This window comes from Belonocnema kinseyi, chromosome 4 (assembly GCF_010883055.1).
Source record: "Belonocnema kinseyi isolate 2016_QV_RU_SX_M_011 chromosome 4, B_treatae_v1, whole genome shotgun sequence".
Lineage (NCBI taxonomy): Eukaryota > Metazoa > Arthropoda > Insecta > Hymenoptera > Cynipidae > Belonocnema > Belonocnema kinseyi.
Genome location: NC_046660.1, coordinates 42781386 through 42796938, shown reverse-complemented (window position 1 = coordinate 42796938; position 15553 = coordinate 42781386). Strand labels below are relative to the sequence as shown.

The 15553-nt window shown below is 24.8% G+C and overlaps 1 protein-coding gene across 1 annotated transcript in view; it reads right to left on the bottom strand.

Annotated features, from left to right (window-relative positions):
- Positions 1 to 1842: 1842 nt before the first annotated feature.
- The window catches only part of LOC117171422 (anaphase-promoting complex subunit 1), a 75319-nt gene continuing 61608 nt past the window's right edge, over positions 1843 to 15553 (bottom strand). Inside the window, exons 17-21 of the mRNA XM_033358735.1 lie at positions 14927 to 15132; positions 12625 to 12964; positions 6065 to 6701; positions 2210 to 2338; positions 1843 to 2124 (exon numbers count right to left, since the gene is read on the bottom strand). Of these exons, the coding sequence (XP_033214626.1) occupies positions 2033 to 2124; positions 2210 to 2338; positions 6065 to 6701; positions 12625 to 12964; positions 14927 to 15132 (1404 nt within the window). The 3' untranslated portion in view covers positions 1843 to 2032. The remainder of the gene's footprint in view (positions 2125 to 2209; positions 2339 to 6064; positions 6702 to 12624; positions 12965 to 14926; positions 15133 to 15553) is intronic.

Below are 15553 nucleotides of genomic sequence, written 5' to 3'. Positions count from 1 at the left end.
TTTTAGCAGAAATTTCATCTTTCTTGGTTGAAATGCAACTGTTTAGTTGAAAATTCAAAAATTTGATTAAAGTCATCCCTTTTGGTTGAAAATTCAACTGTTTTGTTCAAAATGCACGTACCTTGGTAGAAAATTTCGTTATTTTTTAAAATCATACTTTAATGTTGAAAAGTAAAATTAAAATCTTTTCTGAATGAAAATTCAATTTTTTGTAATTTGTGTTTTTATTAAAAAATTCATCTGTTTTAGTAAAATTTCATCTTTGCTGGATAAAATCCAACTGTTTGGTTGAAAATCCAAGAATTTTTTTACAAATTCATCCTTTTTCGTAGAAAATTTAACTGTTTTGTTAAAAAATCAAGCATCTTAGTAAAAAATGTAATTCGTACCTGAAACTCATAATTTGGTATTGAAAAGACAAATTGAAAAGACAAATTAAAATCTTTTTTGATGTGAATTTAGTTATTTTTGCTTTGTTAAATTTTTTTTACTTAAAAAAATTCGTCTATTTCAGTGAAATTACATTTTTCTTATATAAAAATGCAACTGTTTAGTTAAAAATTAAACAAATTTGTTAAAAAGCCATCCTTTTCGGTTGCAAATTCAACTGCTTTGTTAAAAATTCATGTATCTCGGTAGAAAATTTCCTTCTTTTTTAAAACTCATACTTTAATGTTGAACAGTAAAATTAAAATCTTTTATGGATGAAAATTATGGATTAAAAATTCAACTATATTTGGTAGAAAATTAACTTGTTTCAAATCCATACGTTAGTGTTGAAAAGTCAATTAAAACCTTTTTTAGATAAAAATACAACTTTTATTTGAAAATAGGTCTTTTATTTAAAAATTCATCTGTTTTAGTAGAAATTTAATCTTTCTTGAACAAAATGCATCTGTTCAGTTGAAAATTCAAGAATTTTGTTAAAAAGTCATCCTTTTTGGTTGAAAATTCATGTACCTTCGTAAAAAATTTCCTTCTTTTTTAGAACTCATACTTTCATGTTGAAAAGTAAAAATTTTTCTGGATGAAAGTTGGACTATTTTTTTTTGTAATCTGTGCTTTTATTTCAAAAATTTATTTTAGTAGTAACTGAATTTTTCTTAGATAAAAATGTAATTGTTTGATTAAAAATTAATCTTCTTCGCTTGAGGATTCAACTATTTTGTTTAAACCACCTTGTTAAGACATCATTTTTTGTCGAAGATTCATATTTCTAGTAGAAAATTCATCTTTTTAGCTGAATGTTTAACTACTTTGTTAGAAACTAATATTTTATAATTTAAAATTCATCGGCTTATTATTTTGATGAAAAATTTTTTTTTATCGCTAAAAATTCAATTTTTGTACAGAAATTTTGTCTTGTCTAGAAGATTCAACAATTTAGGTAAACTATTTTTTTCTTTAATGACTGAAAAATCTTTATTTCTTGAAAATTCGTCATTTTGATTGTCAAATTAATTTAAAAAAATGTAATTTCATGTTTTTTGTTGAGAATTCATCTTTTATGGTAGAAAATTAATTTTTTTGGTTAAAAAAATAAGTAAATTTGAAAAAATCGTATTTTGCATCTGAAATATTTTTTGCTTCCGGTTATAAAAGATCCGATCTTAAAAATATTACAAGATTAAAATGCTGAAATTTCAATCTTAATGGTCCGAAAAAATAAGAAATTGTTCAAAGAAAAATCTGAGAATTTTTTAAATAAAGTTTTCACTCTACAAATCTTATTTAAAACACAAAAAGTATTAATTAGTCTCAAGTCCCATATCTTATTATTTTTGGAAACTAGAAATCTTACGTAATTTAAGAACGGGCCCTTAGCTAAATTAAGGTCGAAAATAACATGAAAAGTCTAATTTATTGTTAAGCTTTGTACAATAATCTATACAATATAAAACTCTAAAAATTGGTTTTAGCACAATATATTGCTTCATAGAGTATCCGAATCTAATTCCATTTAAGGAAAAAGTAAGGAAACAATATTTTGTGGAATTTGTTCCTATGCAGATCAATGGAAGCGAAACGAATTTCACGTCTGTTCCACTTTTAAAAGTTGATACAACTTGTAAAGAGTAACAACTGGCACTTTTGATGAAAAATTAGTGGCTGCAAACGGATCCGCTAAAATCAGAAAGAATACATTTAATCACATTTTACAAGATACGGAAAAAAAAACAAAGTTCAAGTCACTCAATTTGCAACTTACAAATGGCTTTGAGATCAATTTGGTGTAAAACATCATAAAATACTAAATAGGCAGTGAGTTTTGCCAATTTTTCAGGTCCTGTCTGTACAGTTTTATTTACTATGTATTGGCGCAACAAAGGTTCCAGTTCTGAAACAAAAATTATACGTGAATTTCAATTACACAGGGCTCGGATCGTGCGACTTTTTCCACTTTTTGAAGAAAAAAGCCACTAATCTACTTTTTGTCTTCGTTTTTCTATTAAATTCGCTATACTTAGTTGCAATTTTTTCATAATGAAACTTTTAAATTTTAAAGTAAAAATTAAAAAACATTGTATCATTTTCATTGATACTTTAAAATTGAACAATTTTCTAATTTCGTGAATCCGTATTCAAAGTTTTAATTTGGTTAAATTGCAAGCATTTAACAGTTGGATATTTTAAAGATTTTCACTTAAATTCAAACTAAATTAATAGAAAATTCATCCTTTTGGGTTGAAAACTAATCTTTTATTGTAGAAGCCATATTTTTTGGTTGAAAATTCATATTTCTTGGTTGAAAAATAATCTTGTTGAAAACTTCACAGTCTTCCAAAATACTCGCCTTTTCCGCATAAAAATGCAAGCATTTTGTTAAAAAATTAATCCGTTTTGTTTAAAACTCGTTTTTTTTTGTGATTGAAAGCACAACTATTTGATTTTAAATGTAACTGCTTGGTTAAGAATTTTTTTTCCATTTTTCAACAATATACACGAATTTTCAAACAAAAAGATGAATTTTCCACTAAAATAATACAAACAAGATTATGAATCTTAACCCAGAATATTTGAATTTTAAATCAAAAAGATACATTTTCAAACAAGAAGATTAATTTCTAGCAGAGATGAATTTTCAACTGAAAAATATAACTTTTCAACAAAAAATGAAATAGTTACATTTTTAGTTACAAAACTTAATGTTCAACCGAAGAAAAATAAAATTTTCAACAAAAGATCTCTTTTTTCAACCAAAGAGATGAATTTTTAATTAAAATGATGAATCTTCAAACAAACAAAAAATAATTTTTAGCAAAAAGTTTCAACTTTCAACCAAATAATTAAATTTTCATTCCAAAAAAATATAGATTCCGAACGAAAAACCAAAAAAAGATTTTGATTTTTAATCAAAACCCAAAAAAGATGACTTTTTAGAATGAATGGAAGCAAGAAAATTAACTTTCAGTAAAAAAATTAATTTGAAACGAAATTATAGTCATATAAACCTACTTTTTCAAATGTAGAATCATCGTTATTTAATTTTATATGGCATTAAAAAAAAAATTAAGTAGGAACTCGTAAACATTTTTTTAAACATTCCGAAAATACGTTAGTTTTCTTTTTAACATTAAAAGATTAAATTTAAACAAAAAGTGGATTTTCTACGAAATAGTTCAATTTTGAACAAAATAGCAGAATTTTGAACCAAAAAGTATGATTTCAACAAAATTGTTGACTTTTCCAAAAATATTTGCATTTTTATCCAAAAAGATGGAATTTCTCTAGATAAATTTTTATTTTAATAAAACAAGGTTTAAAAAAAATAGTTGAAGTTGCAACCAAAAAAGATTTTAGTTCTCTTTTTAACACCAAAATATGAAATTTAAACAAAAAATGCATTTTCTACGAAATATTTCGATTTTGAACAAAACAGCACAATTTTGAACTAAAAAATATGACTTCAACAAAATGGTTGAATTTTCAAAAAATAGTTGCATTTTTATCCAAAACGATGGAATTTCTTTTAAAACAGATGAATTTTAATTTAAAAAAACACAGTTTAAAAAAAATAGTTGTTTCAACCAAAAAAAAATTTAGTTCTCTTATCAGCACCAAAATATTAAATTTAAACAAAAAGTACATTTTTTACAAAAAACAGCAGAATTTTCGACCAAAAAGTGTGACTTTTCAAGAAAATTCATGAATTTTCAACAAACAGTTGCATTTTTATCAAAGAAAGCGTTAATTTCTTGTAAAGCATGTGAATTTTAAAAACAAAGACAAACTTCCTAAGAAGAGTTGAATTTTCAACCGAACATTTGCAATTTCATTAAAGTCTTCTAAGTCAGATGAATTAAAAAAAGTTTCAATAACATGTAGTTAAATTTGTATCCAAAGAAGATTCCAGTTCACTCCAACAAAAAAATAAGAACTGTAAACAATAAGTTAATTTTTGCTAAATAGTGGAACTTTTAAATTAGGAGTATGACTTTTTAACAGGAAAATTTTTAATCTAAAAGGTAAATGAAAAAAGTTGAATTTTCATCCAAAAACGATCCAAAAAAACAAATTTTTTAACAAAACAGTTGGATTTGTAACAAAAAACGATGTCTTTTCAAGAAAATTGTTAAATTTTCAACGAAATAATAAAATTTATAAATAAAAGGATAGCCTCCAGACCCTTTTCTTACTTAAATACGAAATAAATTAACAGAACCTAATAATAAAATCGAAATATTTTTGGTTAAAAGTTGATTATTTTCGGATAAAAAAATTTTACTATTTGGTTGAAAGTTTGATTTTTTCATTGAAATTCAACTATTTTGTTGAAAAGTCATATTTTATGGTTGAGAATTTATTTGCTTTGTTTAAAAATGTGTCTCTTTTTCTTGGAAAAGCAACTATTTAGTTCTAAATGCAACTGTTTAGTTGACATTTTTTTTTCGTTGTAAATTCAGCTATTTGGTATATTGGTTGAAAATTAACTTTTTTGTTTAAAATTGATCATTCCGGGATTAAAAGTCAGATTTTTTCTGAAACATCCAACTTTTAAGCTTGAAAATTCAACTTATTTGTGAAAAATTAACCTTTTTCGGAAGAAAATTCATCTTTTTTTTTTTTGTTGAAAATTCTTCTCCTTTCTGGATATTCGTCTTTTTGGTTGAAAATTGAACTATTTTGTTTAAAATTTCCTTTTTTTTGTTCTTAAAAATTAATATTATTTACGGAACTTCTATCTTTTTTCATGAGAAACTTAAACTATTTGATTTAAAATTAATGTTTTTCATTAGGAATTTAATATTCTGGGTTAAAAATTCATCTTTTTGGTTTAAATTTTAGCTAAATTTTAATTTCTTTTTCTTTTAATTACTGATTTTATTTAAAAATTTGACTGTTCCATTTTTGATTGAAAAATTATTTTATTTGTTGAAAATTCGTGTTTTTTTTTTTAGTAGAAAATTATAAATTAATCTTCTTGGTCGAAGTAACATCTTTTTGCTTGAAAATTCAACTATTTATTTGAAAATTCGTGTATTTTGTTGAAGATTCGTCTTTATGGTAAAAAGATTTATCACCTTGATTAAAAATAATATATAAATTTTTTAATTTATCCATATTATTAAAAATTCATCTGTTTTGTTAGACATTTAATCTTTATTGGTTAAAAATGCAACTGCATGGTCGAAAGTTAATAATCTGTTTTGGTTGAAGATTCAACTATTTTCTTGAATATTCCTATTTCTTATTGAAATATTAACTAGTACATTTCTTGTCGAAAATTTATATTTTTTGTTTAAAAATTCAATCATATGGTTAAACTGCTTTGTTTAAAAACTATTTTTCGATTTAAGTTTCATTATTTTGGTTCAAGTTTCAACCTTATGACAAAATTTATAATTAAAAAAATAATCTTCAGGATCCTTGAGCTGTTACATAATTTAAGTATGGTCCCTGAAGTGTCCTAGTTGATTCGAGGCCTGTTTACATAAACCCAAGTACCTTTGTCTTAATTTTAGAGATTTCTATATTTATAGCAAATTTTTGTAATAAACGAGATGAATAAATTATTTATTAATGAAACGAAACAAGAACGTATGAATTTATCAGTGTAACTCACCATCTTCCCACGAGTCCATAACCATTGCCGACTTTTGTTTAATTGCCAAAATACTCTCTAAAGTTAAAAGGCGATTGGTCGTTTCAGAATGATCGTCGCAGAGCACCCTTGAAGCGATGAGTTTAATCTGCCAAACTAAGTAGGAACTAGGCCTCTTTCCTATTTCCTCTATCGTCTTGTACAAATTGACCCAAAGTGGCAGAAAACTAACTTTATCCTTGATAACGCACTCGTAAGCGATTATGGCAAAAATTTGCAAAAAGTGCCTCTCCGACTCCGACATATCCTGCAAATTATCCTTAATATCGCTCTCTTTGCCACATTCTTGGCTTTGTCCCAATATCGACGTTTCGCCAATGTCCATTCTGTCACTACTAAAACTTGATTGATCTCTTATAGAATCGGTTCGATCCATCGAATCTCCAATTCGCTTGGGAGTTTTTGATTGGTTTTTGTATGAGTAAACGTCCTGCAGAATTTCGTCCTGAAATCTCTCCCTCGAGGTTCCATCGAGGAAATATTTTACGATATTTAATATTGTTTTGTCATTCGAAAAGGAGGTGATGTGTTCAGGTTGCGCTCCCCAGGCAATGATGTTATCTGTTGTCAAGGCCCGTGCCATGAGACTTTTAAATCCCTGAAAAAAAGGTTTCAGTCATGGATTGGCAGGGTGGAAACTTGACCGGGAAACGACCGAGAATTTAATTTTAAAATAGGGAATTTACTTCTGATCGTAGCAAAAGTCAAGTTTTTATTATTTTCATAATTTTTCAATTTATATATATTTTTTTGTAAAAATTTAAATGTGGTTGAAACTTTATATTTCGAATTTAAAACAGGGTATCTAGTGACCTTGAACACCTGGAAATCGCCTTGTTTGTTTTTAAACCTTAAAAACCTGGAACACTCCTTTATTTTTTCACGAAAACCTTGAACTTTAATTATTCCTTTTTTCTTTTAAAACAGTAATTTTATCGAAATGCGAAGAGTAATTTAAATCTTTTAGCCCATTATGAAAGAAACATCTCGTTTAGAACGAATCTTGCTACTGAACATTTTTTTATTCGTCAAGATATAATTGAATTTTTGTTTATAACAGAATAAATAAAGATATTTCAAGGCACTTTTTGTTGAGGTGTTCAACTTAGGAATTATAAAAATTATTAGTTTAAAATTTCGATGTTAATTCAGTTTTAGAATTAGAATAAGCCATGGCCATATAACGGATTTTTCGAGGGGTTGACCACTCGGGTTTTGAGTGTACAATAGATTTCAAAAGGTTACAAAACATTTCTAAAGATTTCACGGATGTTAATGATTTAAAATAGGCTGCGCGCACGCCAGATTTCAATAAAGATTTCACAGCAATTTCACAAACATTTAAAAATTTTAAAGATTTAAGGCTTTCCATGATTTGATAAAGGGTATAATACACCAGATTTCAAAGATTTTAAAAATATAAAACGATTTCAAGAGGTTTTAAAACATTTTAGAAGATTTCAAAATATTTCAAATAATTCAATGACTTCAACGAATACAGAAGATTTTCCAAAAAAAGATTCAAGATAGATTTTATAAACATTTCAAAATATTTCACAAAGATTTCAAGAATTTCAAACATTCAAAAAAGGCGTGTACACTAGATTAAAAAATTTCACAAAAATTCCCCAAAGATTTCGAACATTTCATGAAGACTTGGAACATTTCACTAAGATTTTAAAACTTACAAAAGAGTTTAAAGATTTTTAAAAGGATATATTAAACCACATTTCTAAGATATCAAAACATTTCACTAAGATTTGTAATGATTTAAATAATTCCAACGAATTCACAAAGATTTCAAAAGATTTCACAAAGATTTCGAACATTTCGCTAAGATTTCGAACATTGGACAAAGATTTTTAAACTTTCAAAGGATTTTAAAGATTTCATAAAACATTCATAAAGATTTCAAAACAATACGAGAATTTCAAAGATTTCAACAAGGGTGCAGCACACCAGATATTAAGGATTTCAAATCATTTCAAAGATTTTAAACGATTTAAAAATGTTTGACAAGATTTCAAACGATTACAAAAGATTTCTCAAATATTTAAAACAATTCTTAAGGACTTCAAAACATTTCAAGAATTTCAAAGATTCCAACAAGTGTAAAACAAATCTGAGAAGGTTTGAAAAGATTTTAATAATTTCAAGCGAACAGAAAAGATTTCACGAACAAAGATTAAAGAAATATTTCAAAGATTTAAAAACATTTCAAATATTTTAAACGGTATCAAAATTTTTTATAAGATTTCAAAAGATTTCAAATATTCCAGTGATTTAAAACAATTACAACAAATTTCATAAAGATTTCACAATTTCTTTAGAGAATTCATAAGCATTTCAAAACACTTCAAAGATTTTAAGCGATTTCAAAAGGTTTCAAAACATTTGAGAAGATTTTAAAAGACTTCAATGATTTTCAACAAACACAAAAGATTTCGCCAACAAAGATTAAAGAAATAGTTCACAAAGATTTTGAAGATTTTACAAAAGCTTTGAAAAATGTCAAAAGATTTCTAACAGATTTCACCGCAATTTTAAGCTTTCACTAAGGTTTGTAATACATCACAAAAATTTCAAAAGATTTCACAAAGATTTCAGACATTACAAAGATTTAAAAATATTCCTAAAGATTTCACTAAGACGACTCATGTTCGCAAAAAATTAAGAATTTTTTTATATACGATTCGGCTTTCTTTAGAAGTTTTGGCCAATAAAAAATGAAATGGCTCACTTTTTACATGTATGACACACGTTTATTTCATTATTTTATATAAAAAAGCTGGAAAATTTTGATTTCTTGACCTGGAAACCTAGAAAAGATCTTAAATTTTGTTCCTCAGAATTGCTAGACACCCTGTAAAAATTATGCTATTTGTTTGAAAAGGTATGTACTTTGTGTAAGATTGGTCTTCATTTCTAGAAATTTTGCAAAAATTAGTAGTATTTTGTTAAAAAATCAAAGATACTTAATATTAATACACTTATTTGTACAGGTGCAACTATCATTTAATTCACTTGACATAATCTAGAAAATTTAACAATTTTCCGTAAAAACCCAAAAAATGACCCCTTACTTTTTATTAATTAAAAAGAGAGCTTATCATACGATTTAAAGAGTTTAACGTTCCTTGAGTCTGATTTTTAACATTTTTAAATACATCGACACTTTATGAGAAAGAAGTTTTATTTTATTTTTTTCCAATATAAGAAAAAACGTTTTGCAAATTTGTTGCTCTGTGAGATTTTTTTTGCTGACTTAAGTTTGGAAATAGAATTGATGATACAATAATTTTTGCAAAAAATGGATTTATCCCGCTTATTCGCTTACTCCTCTTAAAACAGGGAATTTTATAAAACAATTATCGTCTTTATTTTAGGACAGGGAGTTTTGTTAAAAAAAAAAATCCCTTGGAACAGGGAATTTTTATTTTTTACATGGAACGTGATTTTTTTTCAAGAATTTTAATTGGGTTTAGAAGAAAGGAACTTAAAAAAATCCCTCTTCCAAGTCAGAATTGGTCATAATTTTAAAGTTCCCTCTTTTAAATTTTAGAAGATAAAGTACTTCAAGCCGTTTATATTTCTGAATTATAATAAAATTCTTTTTTACATTTTTCGTTACGAATTCATCTTGTTTCAGTTCAAAATTTAACTACTTGGTTAAAAGTTAAACTTTTTTGTTAAAAACATTTTTTGTCAACGATTCATAATTTTAATTTAATTTTAAAATTGATTTCTGGTAGAAAATGTAACTACTCCGTTAAATATTTGTGTGAAAATTCAACTATTTGGTTGTAAATTAATATGTTAAATTTAAAAATTAAACTATCTGTTTGAAAATATTTATATATTTAATATTCATTTTATTTAATTTTATGTCTTTTTTGGAAAATTCATATTTTTGGCATAAAATTCAACTATTTTAGTTGAAGATTTATCTTGATTTAGTTGATAGTTGGTTATCTAAGATTTAGTTGAAAATTCATCACTTTGATTGAAAGTTATTTCTTTAACGGATTCATTTTTAGTTCAAAATGTCTCTTTTCTAGCTCAAAAATCAAGAATTTGCGTAAAAAATGTTTTTTTTTTTTTTTAAATTGAAAATTCACTATTTGTCAAAAATTCAAAATTTCTTTGAAAGTTAATCTTCTTGTTTACAAATTCTTCTCGGTTAAAAATCTAAGTATTCCAGTTAAATATTTAACATTTTAGTTGAAAATTCATATTTTAGGTCGAAAATAAAATTATTTGGTTAAAAATTTAACGCTTTTGTTAAAAATTAATTTTTTTGTTTAAAGGTTATTCCAATTGAAATTTCTATAGTTGTAGTTGAAAATAAATCTGTTTGTTTATACATTAATTTTTTAACTACAAATTTAATTATTTAAGTTATGGTTTGACAATTTTTCTTTTTTTGTAAATATTAATTTTTGTTTCAAAATTCAACTATTTCAGTTTAAGATTCATTCTTTTATGTGAAAATTATTGTGTTCAGTTAAAAATTAATTTTTGTAACTAAAAATGTTACCATTCCATTTTCAGTTAAAAATGATAATTTTTTAGTTCGAACTTCAACTATTTTGTAGACGATTTAGCTTCTTCAAATAAAAATTCAACTATTTCATTGAAAATTCACGTATTTTGTTAAAAAATCTATTTGTTGTAGAAAATTACCTTTTCTTTGTAAGTTAATTTTTTTCGGATAAAAATGCAATTACTCTAGCTAAATACTCATCATTTAGTTTAAACATTAAATTTTTGGTTGAAAATTGAACGATTTTGTTGAAAATCCATTTTTTTCTTGTTGAAAATTAATTTTTTCAATGGTATGTTTAAGTATACCATTTTTTTGGGTAAAAATTGATATTCTTTAGTGGAAAATTTAAGTATTTGTTTCAAAATTCATTTATTTTGCAATGGTGTATTTTGCGTTGGATGCAAATTTGAAAAATTAGATTTAATGTAATATTCTGGAATTCTGAGTCCTTCCAATTTTTAAAATTTTCATTTGATATCTTATATATTTAAAAAGTTAATAAATAATTCTTCATTTTTGATGATTTCTAAGATCAAAAGTCAAGTTATCAATTCTAAATCTTTTAAATTAAAGAAAATTTAAATTTAAACTTCAAACTTGTATAAATAATAATTTTAAATTGAAAATTGTACAAACTCTTCAATTTTAATGATTTACAATTCAAACTTCTACAACTTTAATCAAACAAAATAAAAGTTCTTTAATTTTGATTATTTCCAATTTCAAATCTTTCGAATTGAAGAAATTTCGAATGTAAAGCATAAAGATTACAAATGATTGAATCGTAAAACTTAAAATTTGCATCATTTTTAATTGTAAATTGTACAAATTAAAACCTCTGGGGCCATTCACAAAATATGTGATACATTTTTCAGGGGCTTCTGACCCCCCCCCCCCCCTATTAACCTAATCGTTTGAATTTTAAACATGAATAAATTTAAAAAATTTTTAAATTTGGATGATTTTGGAAATCGAAAGTCAAGTTTTACAATTCGAAATCTTGAAAATTGAAAAAATCTCCAATGTAAAGCCTCAAAATTAGAGAATTTTTAATTGTAAAATATAAATTTTGCATAATTTTTAATTTAAAATTTAAAATATTAAAAGCTCTTTAATTTTAAGGATTTACGATTTAAAGTTCTACAATTTTGATTGAAACTTTATAAACTATTTTCAATTTTGAAATAGCTTCAGAATAATATATTCATTAAATTCAAGGATTTCATTAAATTTCAAATATTATTCCAGTCTAAAATATTCCATTTTTACACCATTCAATTTGAAATTTTTTAATCAAGAAAAAGAACAATAACTTAATACTCAGAAATATCTGAATGTTCATTTGAAATCAGTAATTTTTACATATTAAATTCAAAATTAAATTCCAAATTAATTCAAAATTTGAAATAATTTCAAATAATTTCAAATAATTTCAATGAAGTGTCTACGTCTACCAAAAAATTCCGGTTATTTGTACCAAACTTTCGATGCAAATAGCCCACGACCTAATTTAAAAAAAATATATAGATTTTGGCATATTTCGAACAAAAAATGTAGAATTTTTTAAAGAATTTTAAAACGCTTCAGGAGAATAAAAATTTCCTTGGAAAATTAAAAATGATTTTTTATTACCAAAATAATTTTAAGAGAATATTTATCAAATTTAACAAAAATTTTAGAAAAAATTCGAGTCATTTAAAAATATATTTGTAAGTTCTGAAAAATAATTAAAAATTTGAAAAACGTAAAACAACTTGCAGACATTTCAAGATTTTGAAATGAAATTTTGAAGCATTTTAAGGTGTTTTAAGCTATTTAAAATGAAAATGATTTCAGTTCATATTACTTCAAATGGAAACATTTTTAGCTTTAAAGTTCGATTCTTTAAATTTTATTAACCGTAAAAAATGTTTGCGAATTCGGAACAAAATTGAATTGAACATATTATATAATAAATAATAATAATAATAATTACGTGTGGATCTTGCAAGTAGGAGAGGCATCCGGCTCTTTGTTTAACGTCCAAAGGTTCGCATCTCGAAAGCATATCCTGCAGCTGCTTCCAATTTTGACCCCGTTCGAAAGTAATTTTCCAGTATCTATCGTCATTTAATTGGACTTTTTTCAAACTATCAATCTGAGGTAGTAAGCAGGGAGCTTTCATGACAGTTTCTTGACCCTCTGACATTTTATCCGTTCGGAATGTCAAACTGACAGACGCGTAACAATATTTCGTATTGTCGATATCTCGGGGAAGAAGCAATCTTGGCTCGGCTGCCAAGACGTATAAATGCCTCAGAGCTTGAAGATGATATCTGAAAATTACGAAAAATTCCAGATTGGAATCGATTCAAAATCCCCGGATTTTTTCAATTTTTGCGAACCGGGAATGAACAACAAATTAAAGCATTCAAAGTGGAACTCTTGAATTTTAAACATTTAAAATTTAAGTTTAAACTTTTTTCAATTTAAAAACTGTTTTTAAAACTTTATAAATTATAGAGTTAAAAGATTCATTTTTTTTCATTTTTTTTTGTCTAAATTAGTAGTTAAATTATTTGCATTTTAAATAAACATCCTTGGAAAACTTAAAATTTTTATTTCAAAATATTGAGAAATCTAGAAGTGGTTTTAAATTTTTCGAAATTTAATATCATTTTTGATAATTTATTCAAAACATTTAAATATATTTTAAAATGAATTAAATTTTTCCTACAACTTTTAGAAATTCCTACAAATTAAAAAAAAATGCTTAGAATTTCAATTTATAAATAACGATTTTTGAAGATTTCAAACAAAAAATTTAGAATCTTTTTAAGAATTCTGAAAGGAATCAAAAGAATAAAAACATTTTCTTAAGATTCCTAGGAAAATTGAAAATGATTTTTCATTTTGAAAAATTTTGTAACAGAAAATTTAAAAAGATTTTAAGAGATTTACAAAATGACTAAAAAAGAACCTGGAAGATTTTAAGGATTTTTTTTTAATTTGCAGGATTTTCCAAAAGTTGTAGGAAAAATGCAGTTAATTTTAAAATATATTTAGAAGTTCTCAATAAATGGTAACACACTTCTTTTAAATTACTTGAAATAATTTGAAGTTTTTAATTAATTTTGAATATTTTCAAAACTTCTATGTATTACATAAGTTTTAAAACAACTAGTTAAATTTATAAATAAAAAATATCAATTATCCACCAAATAGTTGAATTTTCATAAAAAAGATACATTCTCGACCAAAAACAGAATAGTTAAATTTTCTATTAAAAACCTAATTCTTAAACAACAAAAAAACGGATTTTTAGCAAAATAGTTGGATTTTCTATTGAAATACTTAAATTGTTTTTCAACAAAGTAGTTACATTTTCAACTAGAGACTAAAGAAAGATGAATTCACAATGAATAAAATAATAATATAATAGATATTATTTAAATTAAAATAATTATTAAAATTTATTAATTTAAATAAATAATTAATTATCAAGAAAGGTAGAATTTTGTTAATTGTTATTATAAATAAACAATTAATTAAAAATTAATTGCTCAATATATTTAAATACCAATAATAAAAAGGAAAAAAAATCCCAATTTTATTAATAAAGAAATAAAAATTAATAAAAATAATATGTAACTAAATTTTCTATTATAATTCGGCAATATCTCTTTTTTGAAATACTACTTCTACTCTAAAAACGGAAGTACTTTCTTTATATTTTGGCAGAGGGAACTTTCAACTTGCGAGAAATCCTAACGTAGAACAGGGATTTTATTAAATTCTTTTCTTCTAAATCCGAATTATTATTCTTTTGAAAAATTCTTGTTCTGGGTGAAAAATTCCCTGTCCTAAGTGAAATTATATTTTTGTACGGAAACTCCATTTCCAAAAATAAAAACGCTAACTATTTTCTAAAATCCCCAGTTCTAAGTGAGAATAAATTAGGAGTAAGCGAATAAAACGTGATAAAATAATTTGAAAAAATCGAGAAAATTATTGTTTCTGTATGTTTGAAATATCATTCATTCGATTATCAAACTTAAATCAGCGAAAAAAAAATATCACAGAGAAAAAAATTGCAAACGGTTTTTCTTATAATAAAAAATAATCAAAATTCAATAATAAATTTGGATTTAATTCGAGTAAACTGAGATAATATGAAAAATCTCCGACTGTGGATAAAAAGGAGAAATCACTTTTCTAAATTGAGAAAAATTAATAAAATAAGGAAAACTTGAATTTAAACCAGAGTTGTTTCCCCCTGGATTTTTACCATTTCTTACCTGTTGTCGTTACTGTGAGTAGGAAATTTAGGAAAGAGGGATATTATCAAAACTGCTATTGCACTTGGACTGTTTGAAAGTGTGTATCTTCCACCTCCAAGGAATAAAAATCCTAAAGCCATGTGTGTCGCTAAATGAGAACCATAGGTAACGACGCTGTTTGTTGGACCGACGCGTGTTCTGATATGTCTACATATCCTCATTATCTATTGAACAAAACAAAAAATACGATCTCATCATAAATTATTGTAACTTAAAAATTGGTTTAATTTATTATTTGATATTTATAGTTATGTAAACTTAAGATTTAAACAATTTATTTTCTAATACTGTATTCGTTTATTAAAATCTCTTTGATTACACAGGCCCACAAAAAAAACAAAAGTGTCTGTGCAATTGACCAGACCTATATATTCTTATGTATTTTTCGACGCTGAATCCGAATTTGCAATAAAAAAGTAGGGTCCAGTTACTTTTTTATGGGGTTTTGCTCGAAAAACCTCATTTTTTACGGGTTTTTCATGGTTTTTTTTAAATAAAAAATAAATAAAGAAAAATTTTATTTTTTTGACTTCAGAATCGAATTCTACGGGAAAAAATACATCGAAAACCATGTTTTGATTTTTT